Source organism: Tympanuchus pallidicinctus, unplaced genomic scaffold (genome assembly GCF_026119805.1).
Source record: "Tympanuchus pallidicinctus isolate F22 unplaced genomic scaffold, pur_lepc_1.0 scaffold2, whole genome shotgun sequence".
Taxonomy (NCBI): domain Eukaryota; kingdom Metazoa; phylum Chordata; class Aves; order Galliformes; family Phasianidae; genus Tympanuchus; species Tympanuchus pallidicinctus.
In genome coordinates, this window is record NW_026294721.1 from 41,959,991 (window position 1) to 41,976,084 (window position 16,094).

The 16,094-nt window shown below is 41.0% G+C and overlaps 1 protein-coding gene across 11 annotated transcripts in view; it reads right to left on the reverse strand.

Moving 5' to 3' along the window:
- ADGRL3 (adhesion G protein-coupled receptor L3) overlaps positions 1-16,094 on the reverse strand; it is a 488,842-nt gene that overhangs the window by 161,839 nt on the left and 310,909 nt on the right. For all 11 annotated transcript variants that reach the window (XM_052682231.1, XM_052682224.1, XM_052682227.1 and 8 more), the window contains exon 6: positions 12,304-13,104. In XM_052682231.1, coding sequence (XP_052538191.1) covers positions 12,304-13,104 — 801 coding nt within the window. The remainder of the gene's footprint in view (positions 1-12,303; positions 13,105-16,094) is intronic.

Sequence of the window (16,094 nt, forward strand, 5' to 3'; positions counted from 1 at the left end):
GGCATCTGCACCACCCTACAGATGCAGGATGACATCTTTCTGGAGAAGAGCTGCTTCCATGACACAGCCATGGACTTCAAGGCAGGTTTTTCAGCTGCTATTTAGAAATGAAGATAACTCTGACCTTGAAACACCGCCCATAAAGAAAAAAGCACAATGTATATCAGTAGATAATGAATCAAGCTATATAGAAATCTGGGAAGATGAATTTTTTTCCCTAATGCTTTGAAATTGCCTGAAAAATTTCTTCTTTAATAACTAGATGTATTTTTCAGGCATTCAGTAGAATGATCTTTATGTTGTTAATAAACACGCTTGTCTAATGAATATCTTTTAGTAATCTTGCCTCTAATTCAGGAAACCCAAGTGCAGCCGAGACAAAAATATGCACATACTAAAAGCTCAAATTGAAGAAAAAAAATCAATTCCAAGTTAAATTACCCATCTTAAATTTCAGTATAAAGCCTACTAGAAATACTGAGTTCTTGAACTTCAATTAATCTTTAGCTCTTAAGCCAGAAGGGAAAAGGATTCTTCAGAGTATCAGAAGGGAAGCTGCAAAGAGCTCAGGCCAGCTTGCCAATGGACGTCACTGTCGCTTAAACTTTCATCCGTGGCTCCGCTGGGCTACTTAACTCGTGCTCATCTCAGACTCCTTTGGGTTTCTTTTTCCAGGCATCTGTGTGTGACTGCCTGCATGCGTGTGGCATACATTTTCCAGTTCCACTTCTCAGGGATTAATTGGCAGAAGTGCTTGTCATGGTTAAATAATTTTATTTAATTTGCACCGTGTGAAGATATTTGGGCAAAAGGGAAAAATAATTAAAATTTAATTACTTTTTTTTCCCCCTTTATAATGAGAAACAGTTGCATCCCTTGGAGACTCAGCTAGGAATAGATCATCATCCATTTTTATTGTTAAATATGCAATTCAAGGAAAAAAAAAAAACCTTAAAAAAAAAAAACAAAGATCAATCTCTTGTAGTAGAAGAGTGACATGCAGCCGAGTCTAGAATAGGTAAAAACAGATCTCTAGAATCAATGACATCTGAACCTTATTAGGATGCTAAGAGGACAAGATAACATCAGCATCCCCAACAGAAATATCCAGGGGACCTTCTCACAGGTTTCTACATAAATAGATACATGCACGCAAGTACACTTTTACTGAAAGTCTCAGAGATGTCTCCTCCATGAGTCCTGCCAGCTCTGGGAAGCATCATCTTCAGAGGCTTCACCACACGCATTAAAAAATTGCATAAAACTAAAAACCTCCCATCTCCATTTTTTTCTAGTTTTGGGCCCATCTCAAGCTGAAATATCAGTTTGCTTTCTGAAATTTTCAAGTGGGAAAGAAGACTGCCTAAACCATCCTCTTTTGATGTTCCCTTCTTTTATATACGACATCAGAAAAAGATTTCCCTTCACGCAAAACACATGGAGATGGGCAGAGGAGGCAAATGGAGGACAGAGATTTATAATTGTCACAGATAGTCTTATGATACACAGAAAGCAGCATTTACCATAACTTCCTCCCATGTTCCCCCAGTCTAGAAGTAACTAGGAAGGCAAGTTTATGGACATGCATAAGCCCATGAGCAAGGTGATGGAGCTTTCTGCCTTCAACATACAGAGCAGTTTGCATGGAGATCAGCAGCACAAAACTCCCACTGTCATCACCCTGTACACCAGTTAGCCCCCACACCATTTCAGCATCATTTGGGCTTCTTCTCCTTGGCTACAATTGATGCCTCTACTGACAAATACATTGAGGTGATGATGTCCAAATGCACTATGGTAACAAATTTCACTGGCAAAGGAAGACAGGACTTCCACATTATAATAATTTGAATTAAGACTTTTTTTTGTGCCCCCAGTACATATTTACATATTAAGAAAACGATAACCTCTTTCCACAAGAACACATGGATATATTTTGTTGTGAAAAACCTAGTATGACCATGCCCTCGATACAATTTAATGACTGTTTCCCAAAGTGCTTCTTCTATTCTCTATGGTTCACTTCTTTGCATCACCATCGTTTACTCAGTGTAAATACAGACTGCCAAAAAAAAAAAAAAAAAAAAAAAAAAAAAAGTGAAAAACAAAAGGCAATAAAATCAAACCAACAATAAGAAAAAAAAACATTTGGAAGTAAATCTTCCATTACCTTATGGAAAAACTGCTGGAACAAGCTTTTGCCCTTTCCAATGGACAGATGTTCTCATCAACGAGAAAATTAGAACTTGATGACAAACTCCAAGGTTTAAATGTCATTCCCTACCAACTCTGGTTCAAATGAAAATGGAAGTGGCATTAAGAGAGCAGTATGCGAGCGCTGCAGACTGGTAATTTCCTCTAATTAAAAAACAGAGTTTACAGAAGCATTTAGCAATGTTCACCATAAAGTACAAATCTGAAAAGAAGGAGGCTCTTTCCCTGTTTTCAGTGCCCAGCAAGCTACTTTTCTGCTGCCAGTGAATTGTTTGTTTCCTCAGACTGTTCAGGAATTTCTCACTCTACGTAACAATTTTCTAACATCCTCAAGGTAGGAGTTACCTACCAGTAACTCCTGTAGAAAGCACCCTCCTGAGACTGGGTGAGTGAGGTATAAGTGTAACTCAAGCAGATGTGTGATTTTTTTTTTGTTACATACGATATAAAGAGGCACAATAGGACTCAAAAGGCTGGGCATACAACCTAGCATTTCCAATGCAAATATTATTTTACCTCAGTAACCTGGCAGAGAATTCCTATACAAGAAATGCGTCATGAGAAGTGACACACTGATTGTCTCCTGGAGGCTGGGTGCCCTTCTGGAAGACACACTTTAGTTAACGTCAAGTCATTAGGCTCACTACAAGAGGAAGCGGATGAAATCCAATCGAATGCATTACAGAGGTCAGACTAAATGAGCTAATGGTCCCTTCTGGTCTTAAAAAATCTATTAATCTAATTTAATTCTCTGTTCTACTCTTCATACCAGAGTCAATTTAAACTCATTTATATGAAAAGAACACATTACAGCAGCCTTGCACAACACACCACGTTCTGACTATCCAGTTTTAGGCTATCCGAAAGCTTCATTTAGGAGCTCAGGAGGAGGTTTTTGTCATTTATCTGCAAAGAAAGCTTTTGTTTACAAGTAAGGCACCAAGTAGAGGCACCTCTCCTAACTCAATATTGGATGAATCTGCATCTTAAACAGTGTGAATACATCAGGAACTTTCCCGAGCACTTTCCACCTTGGCTTTTATTTCAGTTGCTGGCATTCCTCACTTGTCCAGATCCTTGCTGTGCTGAGGACAACAGCACTTTTACCAATAAAGCCCTTCCAGGTTCTCCAAGGATATTCCTTGTGAATAGCTAGTAAAATAATACTGCAGTAATAAAATACTTGGCAGTCACTGTCCAGTGAGAAAATCATATGCTTAGATGGAGAGAGTAAAAAATATTCATTGTTGTCAGCAAGGGTCCCTGTACTGTGTACATATGCCACTGTTAAGCAAATACTATTTTACTACTTTTTTACTATTTTTAAAAAAATCCCCTCATTTTCTTTTTCATGCTGCCCTCCATGCTGGAGCCTCAGCACTCACACCACCATTACTGGTCCTTTGCTTAATTCAGCAGTACAAGGGCTCCAAACACCATGTGAGTTTAAGCTGATCCATCCTGGCTATCCTCAGCATCCTTCATGCGTGCTTGAGAGAGATGAAATAAGTTAATGCGGTCAGGGAGACAAATGAATGTGAGGCCAATACATGGAAGCTCACAAAAGTTCTTCACACAGAATGTTGGGAAGGTGCTGCAAACTCACAAAGAAGTTCCTCATCCCTGTTGGCACATCTATACTTGTTGTCTTCTTTATATTTTCTCTTTCTCAGCACAACACTCCCTTGACCCCTTCCCTATGTCCATCTTAAACACCAACAGATGCAAAACATTGCAGAGCTGCCTGATGCTTGGTATCTCCAGGGGCTGTGCTAATTCATTCCAGCTATTTGAAGCAAGCATGAATGGCACCCCATTAAGCATACTCAGACGGGGATAAAGGCAGCTGATTTTCCCATCTCCTCTCATGGCCAGTGTATAAATTCTGCAGTTTTTAGTTCTGATGTTTCTTTTCTTCCTTTCCTCCAACCTTTTCTAAGTCTGAAGCAGCCAGTACTGTGAGAATACAGAACCTAGCAGGTTTGTAACATGAAACACCCAGTTTACTTATTCAGTGTCAGTCCTTTTAAACTGAATCCTATCTTTCAGTGAAATTTGCCTTAAGACCTGTTTCCTCTCAGCGCATTTTAATCAAGCAAAAATCCTGTTACAGTGAAGAAATCCTGTTACAGAGAACAATCGCTACGTTGTTTTAATGGACACGTCTCTTTCAGCTAAGCCTTCATCATCTGCTTTGCCCCCCAATCATAAGCATATTCTTGAAAAAAACCTTTTCAATGTAAAAATGTAGGACAGATACTGTGACTTCAATGTATACGGACAGTCCCTGTTTGTTCCAGCTTACAATTTATATTATCCTCTTCTGGTGCTTTCAACACAAATCAGGAGGCTAAAAAGCCTTTCACTGACAAAGTGCAATTCCTTCTCGCTCCTGAAGCCCAAGCCCAGACTCACACCAGCTTCAGAGGATTTAGCTGAATAATGGCACCGCAAGAGCTTAGGGATTTTGTTCCAGAAACTTTTTTTTTTTTTTGTATTAACCTTTGCCCACACTCGCCTGGCAGACTGCTCACCCAAAACAAATGGGCACTGTTTTACTCTTCCTTTCTTCGTTACAAAGTCTCTTGACTTTACGTAGTCACTATGCCAAAATGCACTTCAAGAAGGTGCGTTTCAAAATGTATGTTATCTCTTTTTTCTAGGCTTTGCCAATCTTCCCATGCCAGGCTGTTGAAAGCATCGCTGACTAGCATTTCACAGCCCTTCATGGCTGGTCCCATTTCTCCAAAAATACAGAGATCTACAAACTACCTCACAAACTACCTCACTTTTTCTACGCGTTCAACCTAAATACAAGAATTTTTCTACAATCAAGCCATCAATCCAACTCCACCATGAGAGTTCAGCCAGATTTCTGAGGGTAAGGCTGACCCCTTTCCACTCCTAGTATACACTTTGGGTACTTTTTGTACCTATAATTGTGCTTCAAGAGTTTGGAAAATTACTTGCTGTCACATCAGAAGGATGAGGAGTTGCACAACTTCCTGGAGTCAAGGGACTCAGTAAAGACCCTCGTAAAAGCTCAGTAATTTTGTGGTTTACCCCTCTTTGAGTGCCAAGACAAGCAGTCTGAAGAGCATCCAGTGCATTCTCTATTTGCTTTGATTCCGAACAGAAAAGATCAGGACATTCATGAGTAACGGGCACGTGGTGATGGGTTGATGGCTAGACTAGATGATTTTAGTAGCCTTTTCCAACTTTAATGATTCTATGATCCCCTCCTCAGTCTGCTTAGTGAAGAAGAGGAAAGAAAAGCTGGCATGGCAGCACTGCAGAGCACTGGCAGCATCGAAGAAGTTAATTAGAAATGTTGAACGAGGCTTCAAGAGACAAGTCTTAATAAGTGGCGCTAAAAATATTACAGTATTCATTTTCAGAACAAACACAATCAGCGGCAGACATGCAAGGAGAGCCATGGTGGAGGTATTTTCAGTGGGGAGCAGGAAAAGGGCTGATCATGGAAAAAAAAAACAGTAGCAAAACCCCAAGGTGCCACATAGAATCACAGAATCATTAAGGTCGGAAAAGTTCACTAAAATAATCTAATCCAACCATGAAATAAGGGGCCACGTCCCCATGCCCTGAGCCAGGTTAGTGGCTCTGTAGCCACACAAGAGCAGAGCTGCAGGGAGCACAGACTGTTTGCATGCCATGGTGAAAGCCACGAGGAATTAGGTGCAAAAATATCATGTAGGTTGAGAGGGTATTACCTTGAGAAGAAGCCTGGCAGATTATAATCCTCTTTCAGAGTGAGAGGAGAAGAGATGGCAAATGTGGCAGCTCAAGAATGGATCTCCTGGAATCTGAACCCTCGAACCATGTACAGATCTCCTTCCTCACAGACAAACCAGAGAAACCTGCTGGCCAAGTGTTACATCACACATTTGTTGATAAAAAGCCAATGTAAATCTCTAATACTCCCAAAGTTTCTCTGGTTCATGATGCAGTCCCTCATTTGTTTGCTCCATGCCACTTATTTCACACAGCTCCAACCAACACTTGCCTCTGACATAACTGGGTTTGGTGCAGAGGATTTTCATCAGACAGAGAAGCTGTGGTGGATGGCAATGCAATAACCTGGTGGTCTCAAACTTAATGAAAAGACAATTAATTTCAGCTCCAGGCTGAGTCCTGAAGCAGAACAGCTCACCACAGAAGAGGAAAGCTGCTATCCTTCATCCACAGTTAATGTGTCTTTCTCTCTGCTATCACCCCACTATCTGCCACAGTACATCCTATGCTTCCTGCCACAACAGCTGCTTCAGCTTCTCAGACATGTTCTTGGCAACATGCTTTTCCCCTCCTGGTGTTTGACAGGATTATGAAGTGCAAAAATCACCAGCCTCCTTTTGTTTTGAAGCTTGAAAGTGAAGTTTCGCTTCATCATTTGTCTCTCGCTGCCCTTTCCCTACATCAAGCCATCAGCCCAGCCACAAAGCCCAGCTTGCATTCCTGTGTTTCCTGGCCTGTGGGGACTCAGAGGTGTGACTTGCCTGCAGATTTCATGAAAAATTCACATTTGGTTTGCAACAGGGATGGCTGATCTCCAAAGAGGCACATCAGCAGCCCAGAACTGTTCCCTGATGGGTTAAAGCCTGCTGTACCATCTTTCCAGGCTGGCTTATATAGGAATACAAGGGCTGTTCTGCATGGCCAGGCTCTCTCCTGTTCCACACCCACTGAGAGGAGTATAGCATTTATGTAGGAGGAGGGAGCAACCACATATCTATCTCTACTGGAGAGGCACTGAAGATACTCTCATTGTGCTAAACAAACAGCATTAATATTTATGAAATTTTTCCAGAAAGAGAGGGTTTTGAAGCTGAGAAATCTTGCTTTTTAGTGTGCTTATTTATTTATTTATTTATTGTAAGAAGATAAAGAACTCAGATTTTATGGCCACGGGCAAACATTGCTTTTTGAAAAGCATCCAGTGGTTTGATACTTTGCTATTTTTTAACCAAGTACTGCTTTATAAAGGGGAAAAAATTAAACAGGACAAAAATGAACAGATAGCTCAGGCCTCAAACTGGTGAACAAATGTCATTCATGCCCTTCTGGATCCCCGTGTACCCTGGTCAGGTGAAACACCCTCCTCTCCTTCTAAGCCTAGGGTACTGGCTGGCCAACTAACATAGGCTGAGATGCCAGCTTTGTTAGAAAAGATGCAGTGTCCCCACGCTGCTTTCCTTCACCTCCATACTCAGCCACATCTTTCTATCATGAATAGCAAAAAGGAGACTGAAATATTTATAAAAAAGTGTGACAGGCATATATGGGCAAATATTGGAAGATAAAAGCCAGGACTCCAGTTCACAATGTGAGTTTGCAAAAGCTGCTGAAAGCAAGGGTTGATCTCTGCAAACTTCTAGCAACACTGTGCAGCCAGCAGCTGTCACTGTAAGCAACCAAGAGGAACAGGAGTGAGAGAGCTGGGGGATGCTCCTAGGTGGGAAGAAAGCAACTGGAAAATAAAAACACAGGAGAAGCTGCAATTAAACACTCAGCAGCTCCCCAAAACCGTCCCCTGTCTGCCAGGAGAAGCCGCTCATCAAAAAGGCTCAGCTGGCCTTTTAAAATGCAGCCCGAATCTTCCGAGATGCTAAGCATATCTTATCGCAATGGGATCACAGAGCAATAGCAATTCATATCCTGTGCACAAGTGGGATTTAAGATTGGGCAGCCCTTCTGATGCATTTCCCAGGCAGGGCTGAGCGGCATTAAAGGCAAGCAGCGCAGGAAGCCTCTTCCAGCTACCTATTAGCACGTGACAGCTTTGAAACGTTCAAGATCCTCTGCCCACTATCCACATTACTCAGCTGTCAAAGTAAAGGCCTCAGATTTATGATGTGAAAATTACATTTTAACGAGGTGTCATATGTGTTTAAAGTTCTTATTCATCACCATCCCGCCACATCTTTTACCCAAGACACAAATGCACTTAATTAGCATATTATAAGGACAGAGGGTTCACCTTATCTGCATTGTAAAACTGCTTTAGGAGAAGAAACCACCACCCTTCCTGAATAAAATGGATGCAGTCACATGTCAAGAGAGCATCCTGAGATACTGAAGGCAAATGTGAAGGATGAAAGTTTGATGGGCACTCTCTGAGGTTTTTAAAGTATCGCAGATACGGATGGAAGCTTCGTATCACATTTCATCACCAGGCTGGCAGTTTGCAGGGTTAATTTACAGTATACGAAAGCCACTTAAGTGCAAAGAGGCTGCATTACAAGTCGTATATCAAGTCACTATCTTCCTCACAGATAGGGCACATTTATTTATTAACATCATACATCCATTAGCAGCCAATAACACATTTCCAGGGTCTCCTGAACAGAACTTACATGGGAAAAACTGAACATCTCTTCAAAAGCAGGATGTCTGCATTTTCCATCCTGCCACAGGGAACAGCCAGTAGCTTAAGCAGAGCTTAACCAGCAACAAACAGCCATGGCCTTGCAGCACTTTTGTCCCCAAGGTTCCATCTCTGATACCTGCATGCCTGCAAAGAGCTCTGTGGCACTGTGTGTCACTGCCAGGACGTGCAAGTTGTGTCCTCATCCTGGTGCCAATTTAGGAAGAGATGTTACTGCAGCTGCCCAGGGAATGGAATGCGTGTGCCCTGCTGAGGGGGCTGATACCAAAGCTAAGCACAGAAACTCCAGATTTTGACACTCATTTACAGTGAGATATAAAAGCCCAATTTTTGCAAACAAGGGCCTGGGAAAGCTCTGTGACAGTGAAGATCTCAAGTGTGTACCAAACCTACCTGCACAAATAGGCCTTTAATTAAAATGCACAGAAAATGTTTAATCGCCGTGAAGAGTGAGAGGATATGATTCCTGCCTTTCCTATAAGAAAAAAGACTCCTGCTGCCTTTTTTCCCTGGATGGTCTGGGAAAAGACTGAAAATGTTTGAGTCTAAGTGATCTGGAGCCTCTAGCACCTGTTTTTTATTTCCCATATTCTCGAAATGTACGATACCAGAGATTTCAAATATGTTTCAAACACGTTAACTGGCTATTTAGGCTGCTAAATATATTACTTTGCCTGTAACAATCAATTTTTGGCTTTAAGAGCTCTGTTTTTAAAACTTCACCCTTAACTGCTTTTTAACAACCAATTTCCTTGACCCATCAATTTTACAATCTTTTATTTTCTAATTAAGCAAATATTGTTTACATATTTTGCTACTCAAGCTGTAATGCTATAGAAAATAGCTGCAAAATGCATTCTCTCTTTGAACGTCACCCTTTCTAAAGGAACTGAGAAGCTATAGCAATTTTAAAAGAGAAGGGAAAAATGTATCAACAATCTGCTGTTTGTGAAAATAAGTTAAAAGAGGAATCTAAAAATATTTCCTAGGTTTTCACCGCTTTCCCAGTGTTACACAGGCTCCTGTCCCGCTCTTTGTTGGAGGACTCATGGCGGGTTTAATCCAGCCACATAGTTACAAGTATATTGCTTATATATAAAGAAATTCAGCATGAAATTTCACATTAGCCAAAAAATGTGTTTCGTTGGATCCTTAAGGGGACATTCAGGCTGGATATTAGGAAAAAAATCTTCTCAGAAAGAGTGTTGATGCATTGACAGAGGGTGCCCAGGGAGGTGGTGAAGTCACCAAACCTGGAGGTGTTGAGGAAACGTGGAGATATGGGCATGGTGGGGATGGATTGGTGTTTCTTGTCCAACCTTAATGATTCTATGAGAAAGAGTCACACAGACCTTGTCTACCAGCTTCTCTCTTTTGAAAAGAATTAAATGTTAAACAAGTATTTGCTCCCCTATCCAACTCAAAACCAGTGGTTTCACTTGACTAACTAGTAAAATAATGTTCCCCCTCATCAGGCTGTGCAGGTAATGGAGGATTGAACTCCCTCTGCAAATGCATTCTCCTTTGCTTTGAAGTGCCTCAACCCCATTCGACCTGTCAAATCAAGGATTTCACTTTCTGTCAGTGCAGCCTTCTTACAAAAGTCCTGCAAATCTATATAGCAGTGAGGTAAAGGCACACCAATGCAGTTCTGCCAAACAGACAATTTCAGCAATTTTCAGAGAAAAGAAAGGCATGTAAAATTCAGCTTTGTGTCCACGTTGCAAAGCTATAAAAAGCGTACAAAAGGAACAAGAAGGCTTACCAGATTCCCTGACATCAACTTAACCCTCTTTTTCCAACATCCAAAGCCAAAACCTACTTCAGCTTTTCATTTCAGAGGATGGTGGGTTTTAAATTCCCACCCAAACACTGGTGAAATCAAAGGGAATTGAAATCCCAGCCAAACAGCATGACATGGAATAACTCAAAGTCTTATGCTGACATTCCCAGCCCTCCACAAGATTTTCATCTGCCCTCCCATCTCATTAGCTTAGACTCTGCTAGGAAAACGGGATGGGAAGGTACTTATTTTTTTTACAAAAAAAAAAAAAAAAGTGCAAAATTTGAGTTTTTCATTGAAAATGGCTTTTTTAAAAGATTTAAAAAGATTTTTTTTAAAGATTCTATTACTGAAAACAGTCAGTACTTGAAAAAGAGGCAGTAGAGAGTCCACTGTAATATCTGCAAATGAATCATTGAAAAAGAGAGAAATCCTGTGAAATAGGAGGGATGGAATTGATTTTCACTCCTTGAGGATAACCAATAACTCACAAATTGCTCTGCTTCACTCCACTACTCAGAAAGTACATGCTCATCATTATGTTGGGAGAATGAAAAGTGTTAGTTCATTTCTTGCTCATTTTAGATCTTGCAGAGGTCAAAATCATTGAAAGGATCCCCACTCTTCCCTTAACCCAGGCTCATTCATTTAGTTCTTCCAGAAATCCTTCTTGTCTTCCTTACATTTTTGTATCAAAATTGGAAATTCCTTGCTCGATTACTACCTCTATTCCACCTATCCTCAGATTTTCATATCCTCAGTTTCTTTCAGCATCTTTTTCAAGTGTGGATGACAGTATGTATGTAGGAAAAGAAAAGCTCATCTCTACTCCTCTTCTGGCAATTTGAACCACTCTTAGTCTTTCTCATCATCAAAAAAGAATAGTTTGGAAATAACAATGCTACTAATCATCTAGTTTACTATCTAAATTATGTTACTTCCATCTCTCTCACTCCTTTTTCAGCATCTCTACAGACACGGTCCTTCACAGGAAATACCTGGTAACTCTGACTAAAATAAGTTTATGTACAGCAATAACCATGTGTAAAAGGCTTAGCACAGTTTGGAAATTCTTGCACCATCAAACAAGTATGACCACAGTAAGTCTAAGTCATGTTACTAGCCAAGTGGCAATTGTGAATGCAATACTTGCAAAAAGACGAGGATGGTAATCTTAAGTGACTGTAACTCAAATGAGTAATTAACAGTGTAATTTCTGACACTAAAAGACGTAGAAAAGCTGGACATCCTCTGAGGATCGATAGGGTGGGTGTTCCTCTATTGGAGAAAGTATTCTACAACGTAAACTTGAATTAAATGCTTTGAAAAAAGAGCAACTTGAAGGAAATGAAAAAAAGCAACACTTTGGAAGATTTTGTTATCAGTTTCTCTCCTGATTCTAGACATGCACTTGTGGGTGCTCACATTCACAATAATTAGTGGCTTCTGTAAAAGGCTGACGCTCCCTCATGTTAATGGAACTAGCTCATCTAAACTGGCCTGCAATTTGTCCTATGCTGTTTGCAGCAACAGCATCTTCCATGCTTTGTTTTGTCAAAATTCCTGCAAAAGGGGTGATGATCTTATTTATGGAGCAAACTTCAATTAAGGAGAAAATAGCGTTGCTTTTCCTGTGACGTAAAAAAGAACATGGGCATCTGGAGACTGTTTCAGGTTAGTTACAGGTAGCTTACCTGTTTCTCTGTTTCATTATGGTCTAAGATATTTAAAAAAAAATTCTGCATTTATTAATGTCTGAACATCCATCACAGGTATTGCAGTAGGGCTTAATTTACAAACACAGGCAGATCATTACCACAGGATCATGTTTCAATTTCACACCCAATTTGTGAGAAAAATAGAAATCCCAGCTGAGATTTTGTTTCAGTATTAAAACCCTTACCTGTTCTGCTGTCCAGTGGGCCAAAATCCAAGGAATACTTCACTACGTGATAGTTGTTCCATACGTAGAGAAGGTTGTCCCGGGGATTATAATCCACAGCAGCAATGTACTGATAGGAGTTTGGAAAGGGCACATCCACCATGCTATCCTTGCTTTGGTCAGTGTTATATATGTAGTCTATTTTATTCCCCGTGGCTTCATTGTCATCATCTTCATACACAGACTTGACCACATATAAAATCCCACAGATCATAAAAGCGTTAGAAGCTGACCTCTTGTCATAGGCAGTATCCCACGTCCCTTCAATCCTTAACGTATAAGGGTTTAACTGGCTAATGACTATTTTGCCATTATTTTGTTCTGTTGCATAGATTACCCATAGCCCATTCTCATCCACGGCCAGGTCTATATCAGACTTGCCTCCCCAGCGGTAGGGAGAGGTGTCATGGTAATTTGCATTAGCTATGATAGCCTCCCCGCTTTTTATCCTTGTCCGCAAGTCAAACTTGACTATATTTCGGGTTCGCTCCTTGTTGAAGAACAAAGCCCCATCGTACACCACAAACCCTGTGCCGTCCACTCGGTGCGGGAGTTTGTAGGTCGTGGTTGGCCTCCCAGCGATGAAGTCATCCTTGGAGGAGTACTCCGTCAGGGTGTCTGTTCGATAAGGCGTCCAGGGCATATAGTAGATCTTGTCAGACGCCTGCAGCGGGTCTTTGCACCAGGCACCAGACTGGTGGTCGGATTCAAACAGGTGTTCGCTCTGGTATACTCCTTTTAGCAGTCCAGGGCAAAGAAAAACTGTTGGAGGGGGAAAGAATTTAAAACAAAAACCAAAGTTAATGAGACTCTGGAGGTGGTTGGACCAAACTTCGAAATAGTCTGCAGTTCTGCAGCAGAGGACACTCGAGGTGAAAGCAATGCCCTGTAACTGGAGACCAGCCATCCTGCTGGCCAAGCCTCTAGAATAAGACTTGCTCCACCAAATTTATTGTTTTTCTGCTTTTTCTATCAACTTTGGCTCATTTTCTTATTACTTTTCAAATCTATTTTTACAGGTGTACTTACTTGGACCGCTCGCCTTTGTAAATTCTGAAATGAGTATGTGCCCCCAAAGGATTTCTGGGTTTCTATTTCCAGATTACATTGCAGTGAATCTGTACCTACTAGGTGAAGGGTTAAACTCCGGGGGAATTGTTCCACATAGTTATTTTGAACAGCCCACTGCAGAGTGGCCTAGAAATGGAAATAAGAGAAAGAAATTCCCATCCTTACGGCCCAAGCGATATTAAATATTTAAAGGGTACCAATAGCAAAGCAAAGGAGAATCCCTTAGCAACTCAGAAAACCATTTAAAGCAAAGGGAGCAGGAGAGGGAATACCCAGCTACAGACCAGTAGTGGAACTAGAAATGAGACTTCTGAAGCTGCTACAGGACACACGAAACATGCAGTCCACACAATTAAAAATGAATGATGTATGAAGGCTGAAAGGAAAAGGAAGGAAGGAAGAAAGAAAGGAGAGAAGGAAGGATAAGAACTGGAGAGTTCCACTGGAAAGGAACCCGAGGTTCTTGATTTTAATCAGTTAAAAAATGTCCTGTTAAATATAGTAGTAACTCGTAACTTAAAAACATATACCTTCTATTGTTACATGAGAGGAGCACAGAGGAGCGGTTTGACTAACTGGAGTGCTTTGCTGCTCAGACTTCTGGGGGGGAGAGAGGGGCCGGCTCATGGCTGGGGCATGCCCAGGGCTCGGGAAGAGGTCAGTACTGCCCGGCTGATGCTGGCATCCCAGGAATGCCAACGCCGAGAGTCTGGCCGGCTGCATGGGGAGACAAAAGGGGCACAGGAGGGATGTGCAGAGAGAATCAGGCTTGTCGGCCTTCGTTGTGCACCTCAGCATTCTCTGACCCGGAGGGCTGCACAGGCTTCAGGGGGGAGAATATTTGCTGGTTATTTGCAATAGCGATCTTCAGGAACTCGAATAACCACCAGGATGAGAGATGAAGTGGGGAGCTGCAAAGAGGCGTCCCACCCAAGTTTCTGGTAGCACAGATGGGATCCTGCATTTGTGCTCCCCGCTTGGAGTGTAACCAATTATTTTCTAAAATTCAGAAATCGGTAATATCCTCTGGAGAGGGAAACAGGAGGAAAATCAGATTTAGCAGCTGGTGTAAAAGCATATTGCCTTACTGGAATCTCAGAAACCACCGCAAGTAGCTGACAAAGGGGTGCCATTTCTAAAAGGCTTTTGCAGCATAATTAGATATACTTATGCACATACATACGTGTGCATGCTTTCCAAATTCTTTGGGGCAGGAGAAAAGTGAATTATCTAAACCGTTGAAAAGAAATTTAATGAAAGAAAGTGGTACCGGTAAAACTTTTCAGCAAAAATGAGTTATCTCATGAAGTTGAGCAGCAGAGAGACTAAATAAACTTTAACAAAAAAGTAGTGAGAATTAATGACAAAGTATTTCAACTAAAACGTTAAACTGTTAAATAACTTAGCCTACACATAAGTAATATATATATAATTTGAAAGGTATTTAATTACCTTTTTGCTCCACTTCTATTGTAGAGAGAGAAGTAAAGAGAGAAAGGAGAAAAGAGAATAGATTAATGGTACTGTATTGGCCAGGTACTTTTCTTTACCTCTTTCATATGAAAAGGAAGAATTTATAATTTACTTTAGATACTGCTATAGTATGTGAACATATTTTATATATAGATATATTTAAAGCCTTCCCTCTCATATACACTGGATAACATGCAGACAAGCTGAAAAAAATACAGACATAATTTCACTTTATAAAAGCCTTTAAAAGGAAGAAAACCAACACTTTGAGACATACCAAGTTCCCTAAGCACTCTGAGATACCTCGGTAGCAGCAGCCTTGGACTAAGTTCATGGAACAAAATGAAATACCCGTGCTCTGAAATACGACTCATCCAGATTTATGTAATAGAATGAACTCTTCCAGGGAGAAATTCTATGAAATATACATCATCATATATTTTGCCAAAATCCTGTAAGTTAGAGATGCCTACTTTATTGAGCAGGAGAACATTTCCTTACGAGACTTATAGAGAGCTTAGGTAGTGAAATGGAACACATTCATAGACATTTGCAGAATCTTGTCTTATGTCTCAGAAAAACATACTTCAGTACGAGTCAGAGAAAAAAAAAAACACAACATTTTAAATATTGCAATACTTACATGATTGTCAATGAGAGTCCAAAAACTTATGAGGCTAATGAGTTAAAAATATCTAAGCATTCTTTAAAATGTCCAACCCCACAACCTGCAGGATGTTTTCACGTGAATTATTAACCACTCATAATAAAGCTGCTGAAGAGGCAGCTTTGGAGAAAGCCCCTTGCAGACAGAATAAATAAATACAGTACATGTAGTAATCACTAAATGCTCAGTTATAGCTTCTATAGCTAACAAGGAGGCTCTGGGGGCCCTCATCCACAGGCCTCCTGTGGTTGTGGCACCAATCCCTTCTTTTCACAGCCCACTGTGGCTGCAGCAGCAGCTGAGCACAGCTATTCAAGGATTGGGGTCCTGCCTGCCTCTGCTCAATGTTTGGCTGATCACTCAGGGCAGGATGCTGCTATAGGGTCAGCATGGAGCTGGTGCACCAGTTGGATCCCTGTAGCATGAGCCTGTCCTGTGCTAGCTCATGAGCCAGCTGCCAATATGAACCATGCAGCTCTCTTTTCCGAGTGCCTGCCTCTCTTTCAAAGGACACATGGAAAACCATGTGCCAACATACTGA